This window comes from Paramacrobiotus metropolitanus, unplaced genomic scaffold (genome assembly GCF_019649055.1).
Source record: "Paramacrobiotus metropolitanus isolate TYO unplaced genomic scaffold, Prichtersi_v1.0 Parri_scaffold0000038, whole genome shotgun sequence".
NCBI classification, from domain to species: domain Eukaryota; kingdom Metazoa; phylum Tardigrada; class Eutardigrada; order Parachela; family Macrobiotidae; genus Paramacrobiotus; species Paramacrobiotus metropolitanus.
The window spans coordinates 848017-872894 of NW_026570258.1; the positions used below are offsets into that span (position 1 = coordinate 848017).

Sequence of the window (24878 nt, forward strand, 5' to 3'; positions counted from 1 at the left end):
TCATGCTAGAAAACTAATTATTGTTCTGATGTTCGAAATAGAAAAATAATATTTCGTACATACGTAGTTACATACCTACAAAGTCATTTCCTCAATCGTGTACAATTATTAATTGCACTTCAGAAAAAGCTCGTGTGAGGTTAGGAGTTAATTATAGATATGAAGTTCGTGGTAAATGGACTGATGCTATGATGAGAACTCGTAAAGCGCATTCGTTAGTGCTTTTCTTTTCCAGTGACAGCTTTACAGTTATGTTGTACAGCAGTTTATTTCTTTAGTCAGGTTGGCATTTCCTTTTCTTTATCACGTTGAAGAAAGTATCCGTACACGGGAAACTGAAAGCGGGGTACGCATGCTATTTATTTTGCACAAATAGATATTTTCATTAATTCAGACGATATTATTTTGTCGACAGGCACGGGTAGAAACCCATTTTCGATCACCGGCAAACGCCAAGAAACTTTGATTTGTTCTGCTAAGACCGTTCGAACCAGGAAGTAAGACCAATGATTTTGCACAAGTAGCTTCTGTATGTATATTAAACAGTATAGTGCCAAAATAAAAATCGTACAGGTACACTGCAGACAAGCCGAACGGCAAACAACAGCTCTCATAAAAAGATCATATACCAAATTTTATTCGGCACGAAACCAGTTATTTGTGCACATAATTAGTCGGTTGTTTTCCCCCAGAGAACGTTTTGTATATAGATCCTTGCACCATGCCGTAAGTAATTGTGATCGTAACTGACCAAGAACAGATTGTGCGCTTAAGCTTGTCCAGCCACTGTTTAATAGCAACCCTCAAGCTTCAAATTGTCAAGAATGGCGCGCCTTGTTGTTATAACTGAGATTGTTTGCATATTCTTTGCGAGCCATGGTGTAAGTCCTGCAGTTTGTGTAGCTTTGTTTGTGTTGGCAGGATTACCAAGATACTGTCAGTGTGAGCCTAATGTCTTTAATAAAAACATTGTGCATTCGTATTTTAGGCGGCTGGCATTTTGGGCTCCAGTACTAGCTCTCCAAACACAAGTAAGGCATCCAGTGGAGGTGATGTGCAGCGTGTCACCATAAAGAGCGGAGAGTCTTACAGGATGCGGTGTATTGACGCAAATTCTGCACCTCCAGCTGCATCCGATGTTCGTCGACGCCGCGCAACGGATGATGTACGTAGTACTATGTACCCTGATCCAGTTGCGACCGATTAAAACAAATTTAAGATAATACATCAGTCTGTATTGACTGTACATAACTACAGTTCCAACCAAAAATTTTTAGGGTAATAATTTAAGCATTGTCGAGCATCCATATTGCTTCATAGTTTATACATATACGACGCACGGCACCGGCAACTGCTCCTGATATGCTGTATTTCGAGCTTAAGAATGGACCAGTTTATATAATGGGAACCGTTATAGGCACCCCCTAAAACCCCCGTTTATTATAGGCACCCCTTTTCACACCCCGTTTATTATAGGCACCCTTTTTAAATTAATGATATATGTAACATATTCAGTATTCTCAGATAGTAATGCAGTTTTATTCGGATAATAGTACAATAACTTTATCGGGCGTCGAGTTAAGTACATCAAGCTTTCCAGCCTATAATAGGATGATTAGGCAAATCAGCCAGCCTAGAGCGAATCAGTTATGCGTCTTCTACTGTGACCAGAAGGTCATCTTTCGCGGTAGTTAGCTCCTTCATTGGCTTCCTTCCAATCCCTTGAGGACACCGTGTGATTTTCTCAGCCTGTAACACTTCTGCCAACCATTCCCTTTGAGCTGAGGCTTTTATGAATACAAGTGTTTGCGGGCGATGCTCCAGAGATCAGTTCAGCAGTGTAGGAACACACCATAGGGCCGCACTGATTGGACCCCATTAACTGAAGCTGGACAATTGGAAACTACGGTGACCGGATTCTGTTCGCCATCGTACAGCATGGACAGCTGCAGTTGGACGTGCTGCGACAACGTAGAATTCATGCTGTTATATAAGCGAACTGTATTCTCGGATGGCCTTTTGTTGCGACAGTACAAAATGGTTCAAGCCATACTTCTACAGCGCCAAAGCCCTTCTTTTCGTATTCTCTGTGGCGCACGCATTCGTAGAAAATCTTTCTGTACGTAAGGGACGGCTCCAGAGCTTCTCCGGTCTTGAACTTTTAGGACCGTCGTATTGTGAATGTTTGGAAAGTCGCTTCCTGGTATGTCTTAAAGTCTTTCTCGAATTCTTCAAAAGAAGGGTATTCGTCCTTCAGGTCAGCGACATTTTCGAGGGATGGGAATACCGAATCTGTGATCATGGCTTCCGATGGCCCCGGCGCCGGAGGGCTGTTTGAACCCGCCATGATATGATATTTGCAAATTGCCGGTATTGGGAACAAAGTTATTGATACATTTATGTAATATATGAATGTATATTAACCCTGTTATATGGACCTTTTGTCCATAGGAAGCTTTTACGGTCATAGTAACAATATAAAACAATAATAACAATTTTTTGGAAAATGTAAGTAATATTCCGTTCACATAATTATTTGCCATATATTAATTCAAAATGGGTGCCTATAATAAACGGGGTGCGAAAAGGGGTGCCTATAATATACGGGGGTTTTAGGGGCTGCCTATAAGGGTACCCTATAAGGGTACCCCTATATAATACGGACATAAGGGTACCCTTATATAATACGGACATGATTAAGCAACGCTTAGAGTTACACCATCTCTAATTAGTATTCCGTATACCGCCATTGCAGATGATCTACGGCATCATCCTACAGGAAGCCAAGTATCGCGGCAGCGGGAGCGATCGATGCCGGGAATCATCCATTGTGAAAAACTTGAAAACAAAATTCTGCACTGGTGTTCGCCAGCAAGAATGCAGAGTGGACGCAGAGGATCCCCTTGAAGGATGCGGTAATCGGCCTCTGACAGTGGTCTATACTTGCGGAATGATACGTAAGTAGCAATCACTCTCAACGAGGACAATCAGGAAATTTTCCTTCTTGCTTTTTATCTACAGGCAGAATCCCAGGCCGCAAACGTGGCATGCTCGTGAACAACATGCTGGATGATTAATTTTTCTTTCATTACCGGTAGATAGTAATACTTCAAAGTACTGGAGTTGCGCAGATTTTGGTTGTAGAGTTTACCATTAGAAAGGTTCTTGCACATTGTTTGCTATAGGAATCAATTATTAGTGGTAGGCGGCAGTCATAACTCGTGCTTATACCCCTGTAATTATGTGATTATTCTCTATGGATTGGTGACCCTGCGGGTTCTCGATGAAGTAAAGGATTTTGCTACCTAAATGCCAAATCTAGTCTCCTCATACTTACTGTACATGTAGTAGCTAGCTTAACCTACGGGCTCCGTCGACTGGACTACGGTTCAGCGAAAAATGGGTCGTGCTAGACAGACTGCAACGGAAGCGTTTGGATCTAATCACCAGGGACACGCCCACGGAGCGAGATAGCAACATGAATAAATGGACGATATTTCAAGTTCAAACATGGAGTAACGGTTCATGCATGTATTTTTTATCAGTTTTTTTGTGGCGAGATGTTTTCTAATTCTTGTTTTTTTGTTGGTTGAAATGCTTGCTTGCTTGCTTGTATGTAGTTTGTTTTCTGTGGAAAAATTATGATGACTATTGACTAATGATTAGTCAATAGTCATCGTCACTAATGTCTTTTGCGATTTATTTCGCTGTTATTGTAACAAAGCCTCGTCGTCTAGCGAACAGTGGTTTCCTGTGCGAAATCTCCTCAGTGTAAGAACTGTCCTTTACTCAACCACCCTGTCAGATGCGAAGCAATAATCACGATGCACTTTGCGGACGCTTAGCTTTCTCAATAAGTTCAACGCAGCAGTCAGCATGTCAAAATCTCGTGTCATGGTGCGGCACTAGAAATTCACGCCTACACCCACCCAGTCCTGTGGCGTGGTGATGACGTCACAGCCCTCCTCTGCTGGCGCCTGCGCTTTATCTTGGTAGTAAACATAGTTTCTCTTCAATCACAATCACAGAGGCCCGTCCTCCTTCCCGCGCAGGGCGGTTTGCTTGCCATCCAACTGCAGCAAGTCACAGATATTGGCATCCACCCGCATGCCATTGCACGTGGGGATCAGTCCACAGAAGGCCGCACACTGATCCATCCCGAACCATAGATTCCAGAAACTGGCGAGGGTGTTGTTGCCCTGACTGGTCAGAGAGTGGCTGGTGCGGTAGCTGAAGTCGATGCCACGGACGTTCAGCTGTATAGACACCGTCGGCTCGTCCCGGAAGTCGTCGACGAGCAGTGGCTGGCAAGAAGCGCCATTGGCGGCCGTGGCGCAGTGGCCTGTCTGGTTGTACACAGCCACCAGACAGGTGGTCGGGTGGCAACCGGCGAAACAATCAGTCTGGTTGACGGTGGTATTGGACTATTGGTGAATGTCAGGCTAGGCACGCACTCCACGGTGAAACGATCGTAAACGCGGGTAATTCCTATAAATAACAAAGAAGCAATGTGAAGAAATGAAGTATCATATTAATAATCTGCCTGAGCACATTACCGTACTTCAACCAATGTTCTGTTTCCCGGCTGACAGATGGAAATTTAATTCTGGAAAACCCCCGCATTTTTGCTGCGCATCGCAGTGACCACACCATACCGCTGTACATTCACGATTCGCTTGTGGCGCAAACCGCACAAGTATGGTCAACTACATAAACAATTATTCTGTGACCTACCGATATCCGCGCTGCTCCATGCCCCAGCAGACAGCAACACGCAAATAATAATTAAGATTCTCGACATTTTCTTCAGAGCAAGCGCTATATTCGTATGGTTATGACACAGAGTATCTGTCGCATTACACAACGCTCTGTAGTGCCTTCTCGAATAATGGCAGGTGTTTGTTTTTCTTAAATTTCGTTTGTTAACAACTTAACATTGTGTAAACCTGATTTTACGATGTCCTCGGGCACTATTGTTACACCTTCTGAGCAACCAGCATTACAAGACAAATGCTCTTCATATGATAAGCCGGTTTGTTTGTGTGAAACCAGAGAAAAGTTACAGCCGCTCGATACTGTACCTTTTTGATTGCATTGCAATTGCAGGCATGCAGTGAAACAAGCCTGGATCCCTATACCGCCCTTCCTGATACATTCCATTCCGTACGTTCTAATAAGCTGAAAAAATAATTTCTAAAGCGTTTATTTAAAATATCGAAAAAAATAAAAACATTACATGGGGGCAGTATTAGTTAATGCTGCTGGTGCTGGTAGTGGTACTGCTACTGTTAATAGTGGCAGCGATAATGTTATATACTGGTGGTGGTACTGGTTGTGGCAGCAATATCATGTCATGGTACTGGCACAGATGGTGGCAGCAGTTATGATACTGACGCCGGAAGTATTGTCACCGGAAATCACTGGGGATTCGCATAATGGATGCTTAAACCGCACCTTAATCGGAAGTAAATTTTCTGATAACCACTTTCAAAAATAAATATCCCCCCTTCACGAGCGGTTTTCTTGTAACTGTAATGAGAAGTACAGCTCGTCAACATTTCATAAGTTTTGCGCCGCATGCTTTGAATATTCAGCTGCTAACAGTGGTGGTATCGCGCACTGAGGATGTCAGTGCCACAGAAAAATATAGAAAAGCGAGTCAGATAACTTACTAGTGCTAGATCATAATTTTTTTTCACGAAACCAAATCGGATGAATCATGGTGGATTCCTGCATTTCATGTTCCACTCCGTGACTACTATTTTTTAAACCATTGGGAAAATGGTCAGTTGTGACGCTAAAAATGCCGAGATAACGGCCGGTATAGTGAAGCCAGCGGAACGTAACGACGAAGGACGGGATGACGCTAGTATTGTATCTGTGTATCCCATCTAATCATTCTAATGCAATACGGTACAGAAATAATTGGGCAGCAAGGTACAGTACACACAGTACCGACCGCAGCAACTGATATTGCCGATTAACTACAAGTACTACTGCCGCTGCGTGCTGATTACAAAACTGATGGAATCGGATGCACATTTACATACGTAGCCGAACAAGTAAGCACTTCCGCTCATTGTCAGGCGTTGTATAAGCCACATCTTTTGTTTTCATTTTCTAGCTTACAATAATTTAGGTTAAACGTTGGCGCGGCACGATCACCTGGTATGTAAGCGTGATCACCTAGTATGTAAGGTATGTGAGCCGTGAGCGTATACAGAGTACAGTGTCGAAGAAATTGATTTTTCCCCAAAACTGCATAAACTGATGACGAAATCGAACATGAGAATTTCACAATAAATCTACGGTGCCCAGAATAGTAAATTTTTTCCCAAACAGCATTCACCGGTGAGATGGAATGTCAGGAGTCCATACTTGCTAGTTGCTACCGCCTAGAAGATTTCCGTAATTGTTTTGTTACTTGCATGAATACTTGCCAACTGCCTAAAGGTTACAGCCGTAATTTTTTCTGACTCGCGTAATTAGCGTAATTAGCTTGGGCCTTGGAGTGTAACAGTAAATAGTAAATACCATAATTCTGCACCGTACAGACATTAGGTATATGTAATCAGTCGCGGACAATTATGCAGTTCATGACTCACAACATTTCCATCGGACTCAAATGCAGTAGGAACGCCGGCGCACATCCACTTGGATCCTTCCGATTCACCAGGCATGTATATAATGGCACCGCAATTTTCTTTAGCCGTTCTGCCCACAATATCATCTCTTACCCGAATTGGAAGCAGTCTGGAATACAGAGAAATAATATGCCGATCAAATAAAATGAATTCCCTTTTGAGATAGCATTAAACATAAGCGCTGACCAAAATGAAGAGGTCTGCACAGTCTTGGCCTGCACAGCTGCAGTCTTGGCCTGCACAGCTACCGAACGGCCAATAAATCTAAAACTTTTCTGTACCCCTTTTCTCGCTATTTTCTTTGCTTTTTCCTTGCCAAAGTATGAGTTTTTTTACTTGAACGCGGCGCTCTTAATTAGAGCTTGCCCATCGGGTAATGGAGATTCATTATGGAAGCATATCTTCTGCATCTTCCTTTTTTTCCTGCAATTTTTGGAGCAGGCTGCTGGATATACGACGCTTCGCTGTTGGAATAACGGTCGACCGTTGGATATCTGGCCCACCATGAAGCAGAAGCATCTGGCTGTTTTCTCTACTTTGGACGTTAACAACATCCGGTAAGCCAAGACTCCTGGATTTGGCATCATCCAGAAATTACACGCAGCATCGTTTTCCACCTTCTGCGTTTTGCACACGACGCGGTGCCTCATCCATGCTGCCGTGTGCCTCACATCGAGGAGGAGAGGCCTCTCATTCCATCAAAGACTGTCCAATTGCCATTCGCCATCGGCATTTGGAGTGGGCGGAGTTGTCCAATCAGCTTTTGCTACTTCATTCTTTTTTAGGCCCCTTTGTGATGTGCAGGTCGGCTTGCCCTTTTTGCGGCGCCAAAATGTTACCTTGTTGTCAGTTACGTAGCACTTTGTTTGATTGTTTTCGTGAAATTGTTGAACTACATGTATTGAAGATCTTGAATTGTACGGTGTACCAACCACAGGACAATAAAGGCTGAGACACAGACGGTTAATAAGACGGGGACTGAAATGAATAGGTTAAGATTGAATAGGATTTATGGCCAGACAGGAAAGCCTTTGTCCATACATCTGTCTCAGTCTTTTTCAGGCTGGTTTAGCTATCCAGTCGTTGAGTGCGGGCGACTTTGGCTTTGCTACTGACAAAATAATTAATATACAAATGTATTGTTGAAACGGGAACCGAGACGTCATTAAACGTTGGATGGGGCTTATCTGCTCAGCTTTCGGAGAATACTCGGCGCCGTTATTAAGACTGCCTACAAGTATTATCCAAATATTCACAGAAACTGGACTACGGATGACGCTGTATTATGAAGACATCTTTTCAGGCTGTACCTCGTTTTTCTTGGACTGCATTCAGACCAGGCATTTGACACTTGACAGTATGGTAGTACTGTAGCGGCGGTTTCAAGTTAGACCACAGAGTTCGTTTACCGTAAAAATGCACACCTATATACCTGCGCTGCACGGGCAAAATTCACGATGTAAAACACGTTTAATATTTTCTGATTTCAGGAGGCAAATTATTACGTATTTCGCTAGGGACTTTCCTTTTAAATTTTATTTCGTAAATTACTTTGGTAAACCGTTTTCAAAATCACAGGAATCATCAGAAGCGAGAATACTATCACTAAAGAAGCTTATCTCCATTTCACAGTCACTTTGATCACCGTTATCTTCCTCATCACCAGAGCTCTGAAAACCAACACCACTTTTTTCGCTTATATTTTCTTTATCATCAGAGCTCTGGAAGTCTTCATTGTCTTCACAGTCTTCTAACACCTGAGCTGCGTAAAACGAATTACGAACCACGTCGGCCGTGACATTCTGCCAGGCGCGCGAAATCATATTTAAAAAATCCTGGCGGCCTGGCTTTTTTAAGTAGCCAGACTTTGTCACTTCATTGTGTGACGCACGCCTTGCTTGGTACTCGCTCCGAAAAAAAGACTTCAAGGACTTGTTGACGCTGACATCCAGGGGCTGATAGTCGCCAGTCCGACCAGCTGGGATGAAAATCTGCTCGACATTCCGATCGCGTAACAGGAGCTCCGATGACACTTTCTTATGGACTGTTGCCTGGTCGCGCACAAGGACCTGTTTTTCCTTATCATCTGGAAAGGTATATTTAATCCAGTCGTTGTCCATTTGCTCGGTCCACCAGGTCGTATAAGAGCTCTCAAGAAAAATATTTCCGGGAATCTTCAGCTTTGACAGGATCCCATCAGAGAGTTCGCCGTTCTTCCCTCCCTTTAATACCACTACGGCAGGATACTTTCCTCCATCCGCACGAATTGTCAGAGATACAGTAATGCCTTCTTTCTCCCCAGGGGGATGCTTGACAGTCACCTGTAAAACCATCCATCGTCAACCCCAGTGCCAAACATAAAACACCCCCCTTCACCGTAGGGGCACCCCAAAAACCACAACAAACCAACAAGTTACTGTAAATCAGAGCTCTAAATTCGATTACTTGAAATGATTTCAGTCGTCAATAAAGCTTTAAAATACTGCACAAAAACTCACTTCATTGACTCCAAACGGTGTAAGTGTCTTCGGTTTGGGAGAAACAAGGCGGATCATCGTCTGGTCGAAGTTGAAGACACGGTCATTCGGCGTACCATCCAAAACAACAGAATTGTGCAATCGCAAAAAGTAATCCAGTTCATCGTCCTGTGTTTATTGAAATATATATTAGAGCTCTGACAACTTATAAAGACATTTATTTGTATTTACCAAATCTTGCTCTGTAAACACCGATTTTCGAGCATGACGTGTTGGTACGCGGTAGCGCAGGCACCGCTTCTTAAGAAACTCTGTCAACCATCCGCTTGATGCTTTGAAAGTCGGAGCTCCTTTCGCTCTTGCTAAATTCAGCGCTCTTTCTTTCAGCTCAAAGCGGGTCACAATTAGTCCCTTCTTTCGCTCAGCCATGACGAACTCGTACAAGTCGTCTTCGATGTCGCGATACTTTGGCTGCCTTCTGTGCTTCTGCTTTCTGGGTGGCGCGTTACTTTTCAGCCTTCTGAAATGCAGTTCCTGGCTGACTTTCAATTTTAAAATATTAACATTTTATTTAATCGAATGCTTACTTTTTCCAAAACATGAATGGTGCCCACGGAACTCCGATTTTCTTCGCATAGGCTCTGGCGCTGACATTAGACGCTGCATATCCCAACATAAAAGCCCGTATTTCTTCGTCCGTATACTTCTGCTGTCCACGGGCCATTTTGATCATCAGAGCTCTTACATTATACTAATAAATTTTTCAGGGCATAGAAAACTTTAATTAAACCTTGTCGTTACATGTTCAATCACAAAAATAAATTATTTTGGAAGTATTACAGTATTTCTGTAATTCACTCGTAAACACCGTGAGTTTTGCCCGTGCAGCGTAGGTATATACGTGTGCATTTTTACGGTAAACGAACTCTGTGGTCTAACTTGAAACCGCCGCTACAGTAGTTTCGTTCTCACATGCTGCTGATGAATCGAATGACTGATGTACCTGATACAATAACCTAACTCATACTAACAATGTAAAACTACTTTTCGGTAGTATTTCTGTCATCATCTTGGCAAGCGACTTATTCATTAATGATTAAATGGCGTGTCAAGATGATGAATGAAATATTTGAATCGACTGTGTTCTTATGTATTCTAATAATTCTATTACCTTATTAGATTTTACCGTACGGTACCGCTGCGCAAATTCAACCGCCTAAGAAAATAGTGGATAGAAAACGCGTCACAGGCAGTGCGGAATGTAAGAAACCGGCCAGCTTGAAGGACTATCGTAGCCATCCCATCCCTTCTTCTAGTCAGCCGGAAAACATTGGTGACCTTTCGCCCAGGAATCCAGGGTTGCCAGTAAATCGTAAGTTTCCCTTCTTCCGCGACCAATTATGTTGGCTGCGGCTGCTTCCTTTAAAAAAATGCACGCCTGCGCACAAATATCTTGGGCAAACATTATCATTCCAAATCGGTCAGGGTGTTATCCATAATTAACAACATAATTAAGTAACACTATAATTATAATAGGCAAATTAAAAAGCAGCACATCCATTACGACAATCGGGATGCTGCATTTCAGTGTGCAGGTCGAGTAGGACTTCCGCAATTGTTTTCCGAGTGAGCGCTGACTAAGAAATGGCACCTAGCAGAAATTTTTTCAGAAATTTTTTTTTAGGAATGCAGAAACAGGGAATTTTGGTGTTGTGAAATGTGGCGAGTTAATTTCCATAGTTTCAACCTTTTTATGCAAGCCGGCAGTTTCTCCAGTTTGACTACTCGTACATGCATTATGACGACTGATGGGAGTAGCATGATAATCCCATAACATAGTATCTGATTGTTAATAGAATATAGGTATCTGATTATTAACTCCGTGATCTAAATCGTGGAACATGACATTGTTTACTTTAATAAATTCTGGTACAATAGTAGTTTTTTGAAAGTTCATTTAAATCATCAAAAAGTGGAATGACAGCGAGTTAAATAGCAACATCTACAACAGTGGCGGTCAAATAACAGAAAAGGTTTCACATAAATTCGTCGCCGGTGGTGCCGGTAAAGCATGTTATATTCGCTTTACGTATAAAATAAGCGGCTCTGACCGATTTGTCTGTATAAAATGCAAAAATGTTCCATTCTACCAGCCGTTTTTGGGAAATATCTGTACACAGAAATAAAAATTAAAAGCTTGGACCAAATTATCCCTGCATGACATAAGCAGAAACTCGATGGGTTCGCCGTTGGCGACCTTCATGTGCGCAAGCCATCGGCTGGCATCACCAATAACATAAGAAAAACGCGGGCATGTCTCGCAGGATCTCTCATTCCGCGACGCGCAAACAATAGTCCGCTGGATTTTGCTCTGATCTATTATTGTCTTCCCTCTATTGTCTTGGAATGTGGAATCTACCTGTTGACCAGCGGATTGCCTGTCTCTTCTCTATATGCGATCGTTCTAGTTGCCCTGCTTTCCACCAATAGCCGCCCTGCTCCTTTCTTCGACGGCCTTCTTGGTTCCAGTCGCTTTCAGTGGAGAATGGCTTGGTTTCGTTGTGCCAAGGTGGATAAGGGACCTTGGTGGTGTATTTGCAAAGATGGTATATTAAATGTGTGTTACGTTTTGTGACTGGTATTAATTTTGTCTTTTGCACACGACACGGATTGGAATCTAAAAGCTGTTCAGTGGCTTTTGGATGTGAAATTTGTGAGGCCTTTCGTGTTATCGGAATTTACCCGCCTTCCCACCCTGCTGCATGTTATCAGCGACGTCGATATTTACCAAGCATTCACACAACGTTGTAACAATTTCTGATTAAAGGTCTGTCCGGTCCTACACTCGCACATCCTAAAGTTCATCAACTGACATACTGGCGGATGCCAACTCGATGAACTACCAGAAGACGATAGCGGTTAAGAACGGAGAAAATATCTAGTGGCTGAATATACAGGACACTGAAGGCGAGAACGCCCACGTCCACTTCAACTCCAGAAGGCCCACCACAAGTGGATCCACATGGTGACATGGGCAGTGCCTGGCCACTGCCCTTTTACTGGGATAACGGTGGGCCAGTGTGCCCTATCCGTTCAACCGCTGTCGCTTATACCTGCGTGTTGAAACGGAGGGTGGCATGTTTATTGTCGTCAGTTTCCCAAAAGACGAGCAGGTGACCCATACAATGGAGACCACGTTGGCCCAAATAATGCAGATGCTTTTAATCAGCCGGATTAATCTTCCGCCGATTAGATCACGAGACGCCCGCCCACAGGACGCCGGTTAGTAACCTGGCGCCATTGGCTTTTATATGATTATTTGTGACTTTTAGTATGGGTTGCTTGTCGTCTTTGCAGCGATGCTGAGCGGCCGTCTACGGGGATTGGCCGTTTGCCGCCGTGTCTGGCATGCACATCAAGACGAGCTAAGATGTCGCTCTGCAGACACTGTCTGCAAAGTCACATCTTGGCACATCTTGATGTGTATTCCTAGATAAGGACCAGTTTGGTTCTCATTTGGGAGTGTACATCAAGATGTGCCTCGGCATCTCACCTATGACTGTTGCCTGATGATGGTCATTACTGCGACAGGGTATGTCAGTTGTGGCAGGAGCTGATCAGCGACTCCCGCATGGGGAGCATGTCAGCGAGATGCTGACATGTTCCGCCATGCGGGCGTCGCGGCTTCAAAAGCTGCTGAAAATTCAATCGGCCAGACAACTGCTAACCAAGCGGTCATTCTCATGAGCCCTCTATCGCTTCCGCCACCCTCAGTGTGACTTTGCTGCCAATCCTCGGAGGACTGGATACAAGGTCACACTCAGGGTGGCGGGAGGGAGGAGTCCGCACCAATTCCAAACCGGTCGACATTGCCCGACGATCCCAACCGGGTTTCTCCCCGCACCCGGCAGCGTACTCTGCAATGCAGTGCGTACTCTCTGGACAGCTGTGTGGCACCATTCTCCTGATCAACTGGACCGTGCGTGACCATTTTGGCAGGGCGATGTTTTACGCCTTTAAGTTCGCTTCTACCGTCATGTGCCGAGCCAGTTCCTGCCCGCGAGCAGAAGCTGTTGCAGCACCTAAGGTCAAAATCGTGCTCGCGAGATATTGACCAGCTGCGCGCCACCATTCCGCCGCGGCTTCTGAAATGCAGCGAAGGCCGGGAGCGGATGTGCGCGCGCGCGCTACATGCATTCGCTGAACGTCCATTTTCGGCCGGACATGATGGCAAAGGCCACGGTGGGGCACGCGAGCTGGATGCGTTCTGATGCATCCTGAAGAGTGCAAATCTGATCGCACCCTGTGGGCATCCAATACACCGTGCAGCAACCCATTGGTGGCGCCAGAAATTTAACTTTCATCTGTCTGTGTCGTAGATTTAGCGGGTTTGACGCGGATCTCGAGGGGAGTCTGCAGGCCCCCTTCCACGTCAAACCCGCTAAACCAACATGCATGTTCATGGGGGACGATGTGGACTTGCGCCTGCTGAATTTGTCCACACTCAGCCATATATGGCCGGCCGTCTACGGTATCAACGCACACTTCCGTGTCTGAGACGCTAAACCCGACCTTTTGACACCCGGATGTTATTCGTGCTATTATTATACTGTAGTTATCCCGCCGTTTAGTGAGTGACGGATTCGAAGGTGAAAGAAACAACTGAGCTCAGTACAGGCTTAACGATCACCTGCCAACCCCTGGGCTGCTGCAACAGTCCTTCTGCCTATAGCTGGCGGCAGGAGATTCGAGGCTCAATAAAACCGATTCGTGATTGCATCCGATTGCGCGCTTACTGGTTTTTGTCCTTGTTGGTTGAAATGCTTGATAGTAATTTTTTCCTTTTGGTAAAATAATGATTGTTCGTATCTTTTTCGGTTTTTCGGCTGTTAATGTTTTTTTGTCTCCCCGTTCAGCAGGCAACCGAGCAAGGGTTTCCTATGCGAAATGTCCTCAAGAACTGACCTTTATTCAGCGAACCTATGTATCAGATGGATGCGAACAATAATCACGATGCACTTAACGAACGCATGCCTTTGTCGTAAAGATCAACAGCAGTCAGCAAGTCAAAATCTCATGCGGCGCGTCACGAGAGTTTGACGCTTACATCCAGTCTTGTGGCGTGGTGATGACGTCACACCCCTCCTCCATTGGTGCCTGTGTTTTATCTTGGTAGTAAACATAGTTCCTCACCGAGCACAGAGGACCATCTTCCCGTCCGCGCATGGCAGTTTGCTTGCCGTCAAAATGCAGCAGGTCGCAGATCTGCGCATCCACCCGCATGCCGTTACACGTCGGGAACAGTCCGCAGAAGACCGCACATTGCTCCCTTCCCATCCAGAGATGCCATAAACCATCGAGCGTGTTGAGTGTGTTGTTGCCCTGGCTGGTCAGGGCGTGGCTAGTGCGGTAGCTGAAATCGATGGCACGGACGTTCAACTGCATAAACACCGTCGGTTGGTCAGCGTTCTCGTCGACGCGCACTGGCTGGCAGAGGGCGCCATTGGCGACCGTGGCGCAGTGGCCCGTGGTCAAGTTGTACACAGCCACCAGGCACGTTGCCGGTGGGCAACCGGCAAAACAATCAGTCTGGTTGACGGCGGTGTTGCTGAATGTCAGGCTAGGCACGCACTCCACAGTGAAACGATCGTAAACGCGCGTAATTCCTACAGATAGCAGAAAATCACTGTAAATTAAAATATAATCATCATCAAGTAATTTGCATTATTACATTGCCGTACTTTCAGTCAACGAATGTTCTATTTTCCGGCAGACCGGTGAAAACTTAATTCTAAATAAACTACACCTTTTTACAGCCCACCACAGTGACCAGCTGTACATTTACGACTCGCATGTGGCACAAATCGTACGGCCATATGGGCAAGGACATACATGTATGTGCAGAGTAGTTCTACAAATACAAAGTACTAGAAGAACTTACCGATATCCGCGTTGCTCCATGTCACAACAGGCAGCAACACGCAAAGATTAAAGATCCGTGACATCTAACAAGCGGTTTGTTGTTATGTTTAACTTTATGGCAGTAATTATTGCAGCAGTGCCATCTCGAATAATAACGCTAGTAACTGTTAGTTCCTTATCGCGCCTGTTAATAATCTTCTGTAAGCAAACCTGATTTTACGACGCCTTCGAGCAATATTGCTGCACCTTTTGCGCAACCGACATTACAAGGCAGATTTTGATTAACTAAAGAGCCGGTTTTTTTTGTACAAAGCCGGAAAAAAGTTTCAGCAGCTCAATTTTGCATTTAATGATTGCGCCCTTGCAGTGAACCAGCCCTCCTTTTTCACCGACTTTCTTTTTATTATTATCAGCCTAATTACCGGCCTGAGAAACTGGGATAGTGCACAGAACGAATCAAAACTGCTGTGTCACGCGCGTTTTGTGGTAAAAATATAAACCGTACTTTGATGCGGTGCCTCCGAAGCAAAAGCTCACGGTGACCAGGATAACGTTGCGAAGGAAGTCTTACGTCTGAAATAATTTATCCCAAACTGTTAATCAACCAGACAATTGTTAAAAAAAAACCCAGAAAACACCCGAATCGATTACAAACAACAAAAGCCCTTTAGACACCTTACGTTTTAGAGGATACTGCCCCTTTCCCAGGTTGTCAGGTCAACTGTCAAACTGTTGTAAATTTGGGCTGATTTCATGGAAAAATGTGTTACAATGGACGACAAAATTTACTTAACCTCGAAACCGGTTTTGCGGCTTTAGCTTTGTTTGTCGTGAACTCTCGCTCGCATATTTATTGACTGATTTTGTGTCAGTTATCGATACATGTAAACCGATGGTCAAGGCAAGATCTATATTACAACGGAAAACCCTGTACGATCTGGTCAGAACAAACCAAAAAATTGATACCGCCATTCGATTCCGCATGTCTGGAAACTGTGTCACATGCATTTTGTTTTAAAAATTATTCGCTCCGGCTCCCGTGCCCGGTGCCGGTAGAGCTGAAAGCTCAAGGTGACCTTGAAAATAATTTCAAAGTCCGGTTGCATGGAGAAAAATCAGTAAATTTAAACTGGTACCTTTTTAGATCAGCAAATAAAAAATATTTAAAATTTTACTCCTATAAAACTAGAAAACCAATAATATTAGCAGTAACACAAACGATGCTGCTAGTGGATGGCTTCGTTTCAATAAATCGTTAACATGACAATTTAAAGCGCTCAAAAACATGACTAAAGAATAAGAACGCTCGTTAAAAGCCACTTGAAGGCAGCTGTAAAAGAAGCTGACCATCGCAATCGTTCAAACGGGCTGACCTTTCACTGCAGTCCGAGCAAAACTAAGGACAGTAATTAATTAATCAGCATATACAGTCCGTAAATTATTCCGTATAATACGGAATATAATACGGTATCTACATTCGAGATCTCTGATATTACAAAAAAAGGGATACACGAACCCAGCTTTCCCCTGTAGAATGAGCAAAAACCGTTTCCATCATCTGAGCACAGTCCAGAGCACGCAGCCCGCTAGGTGAACGAACTACCGCTGCTGTCCAGAGCACACGTTCACGCGGGCTGTGTGTGAACGAGTGACACTTCGGTCACCGCGGCTGTCCAGAGCACACAGCCCGCTAGGTGAACAAGTGACCGAATTACCACTGCTGTCCAGAGCACACGCCACACGGCCCGCTAGGTGAACGAGTGACCGAACTACCACTAGCATCTACTGCAAGCGTTCTTTACGTTGAAATTTTCTACCTCGTAGACTCAGAGTCGGGATGGAAAAGTTAACATAGATTCCTTTCTGAGTCAATGGGAATGCGTCAAGTCAATGTAAATGAGTGCACAAAAGCCGTAAATTCACTTATTATCCTATCTACGTTTTGGCGCTAATTTCGGACCGTTTTGTTTTGCTGAAGGAATAAGATGTTAACTAAACAGCTGATCGAAATCATTTGAATAAACCGGCCGTAGACTGGGGACCACAAGAAACGCGGAGGCAAAGCCGAGGCTGTTTCTTGCAATTACTAGTACAAAGTCATGGGTTACCAGGACACCACACCTCCCGGCAATGTCACCTCACTTCAAGAACCCAAAGTGACCTCTATAATACATCGAATTCCTCTTCTATACTTAGACAAAATCCGGTTAGTGCGCCGGTCTCTCTTATCCGGTTTGTCGCACATCCGCGCAATGTGGCCAATCCGACCACAGTTGTGGCACTCCGCATTCCGGGTCGGATTCCCACAACTGGCACACCCTCTTCTCGACTCGCGGTCGTCACCTTCACGGCTGTCTCTTTCTCTGCGGCCACTTCCGGTCTCTCTCTCCACCCGGTTCTGGTGTCACGTTCTCTGTCCACCCTCTCGCTTTCTGATTCACTCTCGCTCTTACTCTTCGTCTTCTTCGTCTTCAGTCTCGACTCTCTCTGTTTTGCTCTTCCTTTCATAACCCGCGCTACATCTCCCCCATTGCTGGGATTCCGTCGCTTCGATTCACCCTGAGCAAGTTCATACTGTTCCGTGAGTTCCAGCCCCTTATTCAGCGCGTCAAATTCTTTTGCCATTAGATGGCGCCGGGTAAGGTCACTGGCAAGGCCATTCAGGAACGTGACCTTCATATTCTTTTCTAGAACTTCAGACGGGAATCCACAGGCAATGGTCTTGCTCCGTAACTTATTGGAAAATTCCAACAAGGACTCATCCTTCTCTTGCCGCAACAAAAAGTAGTTGGTCCATTCCGTCGTTTTCAACGTTAGACAGAGAACAGAGAGAACATGGTTGTCGCTAGCCCAAGTACGGCTATATAAAATTTCTCATTTCAAGCGAGCGTCTTTTTTACCATTATAATTTTGTTTTACATTTACGATATCAGAAAATATAATAGCGAGAAAAATTGTTCCGCCGAGAGTGGCGAGTCCAAGCATTTTGCAGCGAAAGAAGGACTTAGACAGCTTACTTAAAAACAGGGGCGGTGATGAGGCAAGGAACAATATTTGTCTTTATGTGAGTTTTCGATAACCTGCTGGGTGTTTGTAATGATGCTAACAGCCTAGCGATCGCCTCCCTCTGAATGAGGCACATCGGTAGTCGTGGTTTTCACCACACAGTTACACGGACAGTGGCACTGTGGGCTGACTGGCCGTCACTTCGGCGGGCCCTGACAAATGCAACGGGAGCCGATAAAGGTTGGGATTCCCTCATTGTATCGCCCGCCTGTTGGGCTGAACTGTCGCTCTCCATTTCGACTCCCGCTGCTGGATAAAGCTAGAACACAAGAAAACTATGCTAATAACTAATTACACTTACAAACATTTACATAAGAATACAGAGCATTCGCATTCGTCAGTTCTCAGCACTCGGAGATCTCGTGAAAGTCTAATAAAAGTCTTCTTAGAAATCTGCTAAAACAAGGTACTTGAAGTACGTCCTTTCAAGCATAATTAGTTAAGTAGCATTAATGCTCTACGTCTCCTGTGCATCCATAGCAGCGTGTGGGGGGATACTGGAGAAGCTGCTGACCGGAAGCGCGAGCAAGGTGCGTGAACGCGAGTGCGTAGGCCACCTCTGATCGCTCCAGCCGCACAGGCAACCCCAAACCACCCCAAACCACTGCTCTGTCCGTAAGCGTCGAGGGCGTGTGTCGGAACAGCTGTGGGGACATATCTTGCATAACAGGAGGACTTCCATCTCCCAATGCAATCCTCTTAATTGTGGCTTCGGAGGCTCACTGTGAGGCTTCATGTTGTCGAAGCCGTACCGATGCGGAAGCTGTGCGTTCCATCCCGATGCTTTCCGGGGATTCCGCGTAGGTGAGTTAGAAGCCAGCGGTCAACTTGCGTTCTTGTGACAAATTGACCGTTCTCTTGCACAAACAGCGGCAGTGCGTGCAGATTGGAAGATTTCCTTGCCGCGAAGTAGTTTCGTAATGCAAAGACAGGGCAGACTGATCGGCCGGTTGCATACAGCACGATCCTGTACCCGTGTCCAAACTGGTCCGTCTTCGAATGTCGAACGTTAGGGTCATCGAGTAATTAATCTCCAATATGTCACTGATGAGCAGCGTGCTCCGCTCGTCAAACTTGCTGGAAGACGGGGAAACAAACTCGCTTACTCGAAGTGCAGCAAAGGACGCCGTCGTGAAGATACACCAGATAAGCCGCTGCTCGTAGTGGGATATTGCGGTCGATCTGATACTATATCAGGTCGCCCGCATGATGTCCAGAGTGGTGGGAAGGCGGCAATCCGAGACTGTGGGGCAGATGCGCTTGCAGCCGTCGATGGCTCTGTTCACCGCCAACGACACAGTGGCATTCGGCAAATTAGTTTCGGCGTGCGCATTGACGATTCAGGGCTATGTAGACTTAAATTGTAGCAGGCGATATCTTTTGAAGAAAAAGTTGAGCCACGAACCGTAGCACGGTTACTTCTGTCGCTGGTAAAGACTGGGCATCGTAATTCATAAACAATTGCAAAAACCGTGACCAGCCGGCACCGTAGGTCGTTCTTGTTGAAACGGCAAGATGATGGTACTGGAGGTGTGCCACCATCACGTCTAGTCTGTCGGGAGACCGAACGCTTTCTGCAGTTCGGTCCAGATGTCCGGAATGACTTACGGGAAAGCCTTTGCGAGCGGTGACAGCTTCCGGAACCGCGCTACTACGCTGTTGGTGCAGCCGTCGTTGTCGGCATGCCTGCCGTCGGATTATAGGCTGCCCTGCCGTCCGAGATGGTGTCGTTAGGGTGCCTGCATGCGCTCCAAGGGAAACGCCGCCGTTGCCAGGCGGCTTGACTTCCGTCCGAGGAAGGTTCAGCCGTCGTTGGTGGGCCTGCTTGCCGTCGGAAGAAGGCGCTGCCGTAGCTAGGGGCCTTATTGCCGGCCGAGAAAAGTGCGGCAGCCGCTGGTGGTCCTACATGCGCTCCAAGGAAAACGCCGCCGTAGCCAGGCCGCTTGACTTCCGTTTGAGGAAGGTACAGCCGTCGTTGGGAGGCCTGTTTGCCGTCGGAGGAGAGCGCCGCCATTGCTAGGGGGTCTGCCTTTCGTCCGAGGAAGGTACGGCCGACGTTTATGGCCTGCTTGCCGTCGGTGGAGGGCGCCGTCGTTACTAAGGGGCCTGAGTCCCGTCCGAGGAAAGTGCAACCGCCACTAAGTCTGATTGCCGTCGAAGGTAGGCGCAACGGAGGTGGCGGCCTTGTATGCTGTCCGAGGAAGGTGCAACCGCCGCTTGGGGTCTGCTTGCCGTCGGATGTAGGCGCACCGGAGCTGGCGGCCTCGTATAATGTTCGAGGAAGGTGCAACCTCCGCTGGGGTATGCTTGCCGTCGGAGGTAGGCGCACCGGAGGTGATGGCCTTATATGCTGTCCGAGGAAGGTGCAACCGCCGCTGGGGGTCTGCTTGCCGTCGGAGCTAGGCGCACCGGAGGTGGCGGCCTTGTATGCTGTCCGAGGAAGGTGCAACCGTCGCTGGGGTCTGCTTGCCGTCGGAGGTAGGCGCACCAAAAGTGGTGGCCTTGTGTGCCGTCCGAGGAAGGTACAACCGCCGCTGGGGTCTGCTTGCCGTCGGAGGTAGGCGCACCAAAAGTGGTGGCCTTGAGTGCTGTCCGAGGAAGGTGCAACCGTCGCTGGGGTCTGCTTGCCGTCGGAGGTAGGCGCACCAAAAGTGGTGGCCTTGTGTGCCGTCCGAGGAAGGTACAACCGCCGCTGGGGTCTGCTTGCCGTCGGAGGTAGGCGCAGCCGAAGTTGGTGGCCTTGTGTGCCGTCCGAGGAAGGTGCAACCGCCGCTGGGGGTCTGCTTGCCGTCGGAGCTAGGCGCACCGGAGGTGGCGGCCTTGTATGCTGTCCGAGGAAGGTGGAACCGCCGCTGGGGGTCTGCTTGCCGTCGGAGCTAGGCGCACCGGAGGTGGCGGCCTCGTATGCTGTCCGAGGAAGGTGCAACCGTCGCTGGGGTCTGCTTGCCGTCGGAGGTAGGCGCACCAAAAGTGGTGGCCTTGTGTGCCGTCCGAGGAAGGTACAACCGTTGCTGGGGTCTGCTTGCCGTCGGAGGTAGGCGCAGCCGAAGTTGGTGGCCTTGTGTGCCGTCCGAGGAAGGTGCAACCGCCGCTGGGGGTCTGCTTGCCGTCGGAGCTAGGCGCACCGGAGGTGGCGGCCTTGTATGCTGTCCGAGGAAGGTGCAACCGCCGCTGGGGGTCTGCTTGCCGTCGGAGCTAGGCGCACCGGAGGTGGCGGCCTTGTGTGCCGTCCGAGGAAGGTCCAACCGCCGCTGGGGTCTGCTTGCCGTCGGAGGTAGGCGCAGCCGAAGTTAGTGGCTTTGTGTGCCGTCCGAGGAAGGTGCAACCGCCGCTGGGGTCTGCTTGCCGTCGGAGGTAGGCGCAGCCGAAGTTAGTGGCTTTGTGTGCCGTCCGAGGAAGGTGCAACCGTCGCTGGGGTCTGCTTGCCGTCGGAGGTAGGCGCACCAAAAGTGGTGGCCTTGTGTGCCGCCCGAGGAAGGTACAACCGTTGCTGGGGTCTGCTTGCCGTCGGAGGTAGGCGCAGCCGAAGTTGGTGGCCTTGTGTGCCGTCCGAGGAAGGTGCAACCGCCGCTGGGGGTCTGCTTGCCGTCGGAGCTAGGCGCACCGGAGGTGGCGGCCTTGTGTGCCGTCCGAGGAAGGTCCAACCGCCGCTGGGGTCTGCTTGCCGTCGGAGGTAGGCGCAGCCGAAGTTAGTGGCTTTGTGTGCCGTCCGAGGAAGGTGCAACCGCCGCTGGGGTCTGCTTGCCGTCGGAGGTAGGCGCAGCCGAAGTTAGTGGCTTTGTGTGCCGTCCGAGGAAGGTGCAACCGTCGCTGGGGTCTGCTTGCCGTCGGAGGTAGGCGCACCAAAAGTGGTGGCCTTGTGTGCCGTCCGAGGAAGGTACAACCGTTGCTGGGGTCTGCTTGCCGTCGGAGGTAGGCGCAGCCGAAGTTGGTGGCCTTGTGTGCCGTCCGAGGAAGGTGCAACCGCCGCTGGGGGTCTGCTTGCCGTCGGAGCTAGGCGCACCGGAGGTGGCGGCCTTGTATGCTGTCCGAGGAAGGTGCAACCGCCGCTGGGGGTCTGCTTGCCGTCGGAGCTAGGCGCACCGGAGGTGGCGGCCTTGTGTGCCGTCCGAGGAAGGTCCAACCGCCGCTGGGGTCTGCTTGCCGTCGGAGGTAGGCGCAGCCGAAGTTAGTGGCTTTGTGTGCCGTCCGAGGAAGGTGCAACCGCCGCTGGGGGTCTGCTTGCCGTCGGAGGTAGGCGCACCGAAGGTGGTGGCCTGTATGCTGTCCGAGAAAGGTGCAACCGCCGCAGGAGGTCTGCTTGCCGTCGGAGGTAGGCGCAGCCGAAGTTGGTGGTCTTGAGTGCCGTCCGAGGAAGGTGGAACCGCCGCTGGGGGTCTGCTTGCCGTCGGAGGTAGGCGCATCAAAAGTGGCGGCCCTGTGTGCCGTCCGAGGAAGGTCCAACCGCCGCTGGGGTCTGCTTGCAGTATGCCCGAAAGAAGTCAAAGGAATGCCAGCAGAGACAACATCTTCTGATTCGAATTCGATGAATGTAGAATGCCAAGTAGACCCGAAAGGACTGCCAGCACAGACAACATCTTCTGGTTCGTTGATTGTGGAATGCCGAGTTTGGTATGAGTATGAAGAGCTTGCACCGTTTCACACTTGCAGCTGCTATCGTGGACCGCTTACCGACGATTGTGTTTTGTGTTTGACAGGCCGAGGTGGAATGGATCATGTAACAACGTTGTGCGGATCAAACAGAATGGCTGGATAACCGTCTCTGAGGGACTGGAAAATCTTAGCCTGATTGTAAGCCAGGCATCTCGCCTACGGGACATTTCGCCTAAAGGACATTTCGCCTAAAAGACATTTCGCCTGACAGTTTGATTCGAATCATAAATAACACACCTAAGGCGTTGTCCCGAATTCGAAGCGAATCTCGTTATGGTACGGTTGCGCAACCGCACGAGGTGGCTGTATGCAGTGGCCACGCCTACAGATACGGTACGCGAAGCCACCTCGCGAGGTGGAGTTGCTGTATCGCAACGAGATTCGCTTTGAATTCGGGACGAGGCCTAAGAAACCTAAGAAAACTTAAGTAAGAAACCTAAGAAAACTTAGAAAACCTAAGAAACCTAAGAACCTAAGAAAACTAAAGGAAACGAAATAAAACTAGAGAAAACTTAAGAAACCTAAGAAACTCTAAGAAAACCTAAGAAAACATGGAAATATTAGAAAAAATAACAAACAAACGCTTTTGGTATTAGCGTTATTAATATGATTCGAATCGAATTTATAGGCGAAATGTCCCGTAGGCGAAATGGGATGATACCCACCGAGCAGCAGCTTGATGGAACTGTGGATGGCGGCTGACAAGTACGACATGGCGGATCTGCGTGCGGAATGTCTATTTTTGATGCTGGAGACAGCGAGTAAGGCGTCGGTGGAGCAAGCTTTATCGTACTTTGACTTTGCACGGGAACACGACCTGAAGGACCTCCGTGCCAGGGCGGCGCGAGTGATCAGTATGGACACCGACGATTCCTAGATCATATTAACTAATAATAATAATTAGTATTCATAAAATAAAATAATATAGATTAATAACGTACTAAATTATATTATTTAATAAATTTTTTTATTAATTTTTCGTGTTTCGATGTTTAACATTATTTAAGTATCCCAGTGATGCTTAAATAGGGTTTACCGTTTATTACTCATCTTGGATAAAAATTCATGCGGCACGAGAGAATCCGTATCACGACGTCCCACTTCCTTGCAGCCACAAAATTACTATCTGCAAGTTTAACCGCGGAATGCGTTCACTTTTCAGTATGCCTTTTGTTTGTGTTGACCAAACCGGGGAAACTATTTTAAACTATTTATTGTAATGCGAGTCTTTTTCGGGTTGTTGAGTTTTAACTTAACTTTGAAGCGTGACTCGCTACCTGAAAAACGTAACTATAACGCACATTTTTAAAAATTATACACACCGTATTGCGTGTGGGAGCGCAACTCGCGGCATAACTCCAAAACTGGCCGGGAATGATTAGTGCCCGATGTTGTTTTTCTTGGCAGCTTTGCTGTACAGGGTTTTGTTAACGAATTAAAGTGCTCGGCAATTGAAAAAAAGACTCCAAAACTCGTTTACTTGCGCGGATAGCGTAACGTGTAGCGTAATTCGCACGCTCCCTGTAACTCATAACTTTCACGGCGAATGAATTATCCATACTGTCCAGGTACGCTGTTGACTTGTCTTCCATGTAATACAACGATTATAAAGTGCTTAATAACGTAGCGGCAGCATGCAAACGCGGTTTATTTTGTTTTTTCTGTAGGCTGATCCGGCAAAGGCCAACGCGGAGACCGGATTTTTCCACGAAAAATCAGACACTACTTCCGCTGAGGCTCAACCCACCGCCACCACCGACACGACCGCCCATACAGACCAGACCATGACTGGAGCACAAGGTCAGCGCTAGCGCCGCCAAAAAGGTCATCCCTCTGGAGGCACTGGTTCACTCCTGGTGAAACAACAATATGCCCAAGACAACAGCATAGTGGGCATAGTACGGTTGCACCGGTCACTTGCCATCCGAAAGATAAGGGTAAATGGTGGGCAAAAGGATGGGGGTTACCCGGCTGCTGAATATCATCCATGTCATCCCGACTGTAAACTACAAAATTTTTAACGCTAACCCTAAGCTCAGACGGCTTTAACCAGAATTTCAATTACTCAAACCCTTTGTACCACCTTTAACGCCTATTTAAAATAAATTTGCAGCCT

At 47.3% G+C, this 24878-nt stretch overlaps 2 protein-coding genes across 2 annotated transcripts; both read right to left on the bottom strand.

Annotated features, from left to right (window-relative positions):
- Positions 1-8174: 8174 nt before the first annotated feature.
- On the bottom strand, positions 8175-9953 carry LOC129590022 (tigger transposable element-derived protein 6-like). Its single transcript, XM_055484994.1, has 4 exons — positions 9709-9953; positions 9353-9641; positions 9143-9289; positions 8175-8965 (listed from the first exon to the last, which is right to left on the bottom strand). Exons 1-4 carry the CDS (start codon positions 9852-9854, stop codon positions 8192-8194), a joined length of 1356 nt encoding a protein of 451 aa, XP_055340969.1. The 5' UTR covers positions 9855-9953; the 3' UTR covers positions 8175-8191.
- Positions 9954-14099: 4146 nt separating this feature from the next.
- LOC129590046 (uncharacterized) lies at positions 14100-15212 on the bottom strand. The gene is made up of 2 exons (XM_055485020.1): positions 15063-15212; positions 14100-14787 (listed from the first exon to the last, which is right to left on the bottom strand). The coding sequence occupies exons 1-2, from the start codon at positions 15124-15126 to the stop codon at positions 14225-14227; spliced, it is 627 nt and encodes a 208-aa protein (XP_055340995.1). The 5' UTR covers positions 15127-15212; the 3' UTR covers positions 14100-14224.
- Positions 15213-24878: the final 9666 nt, after the last annotated feature.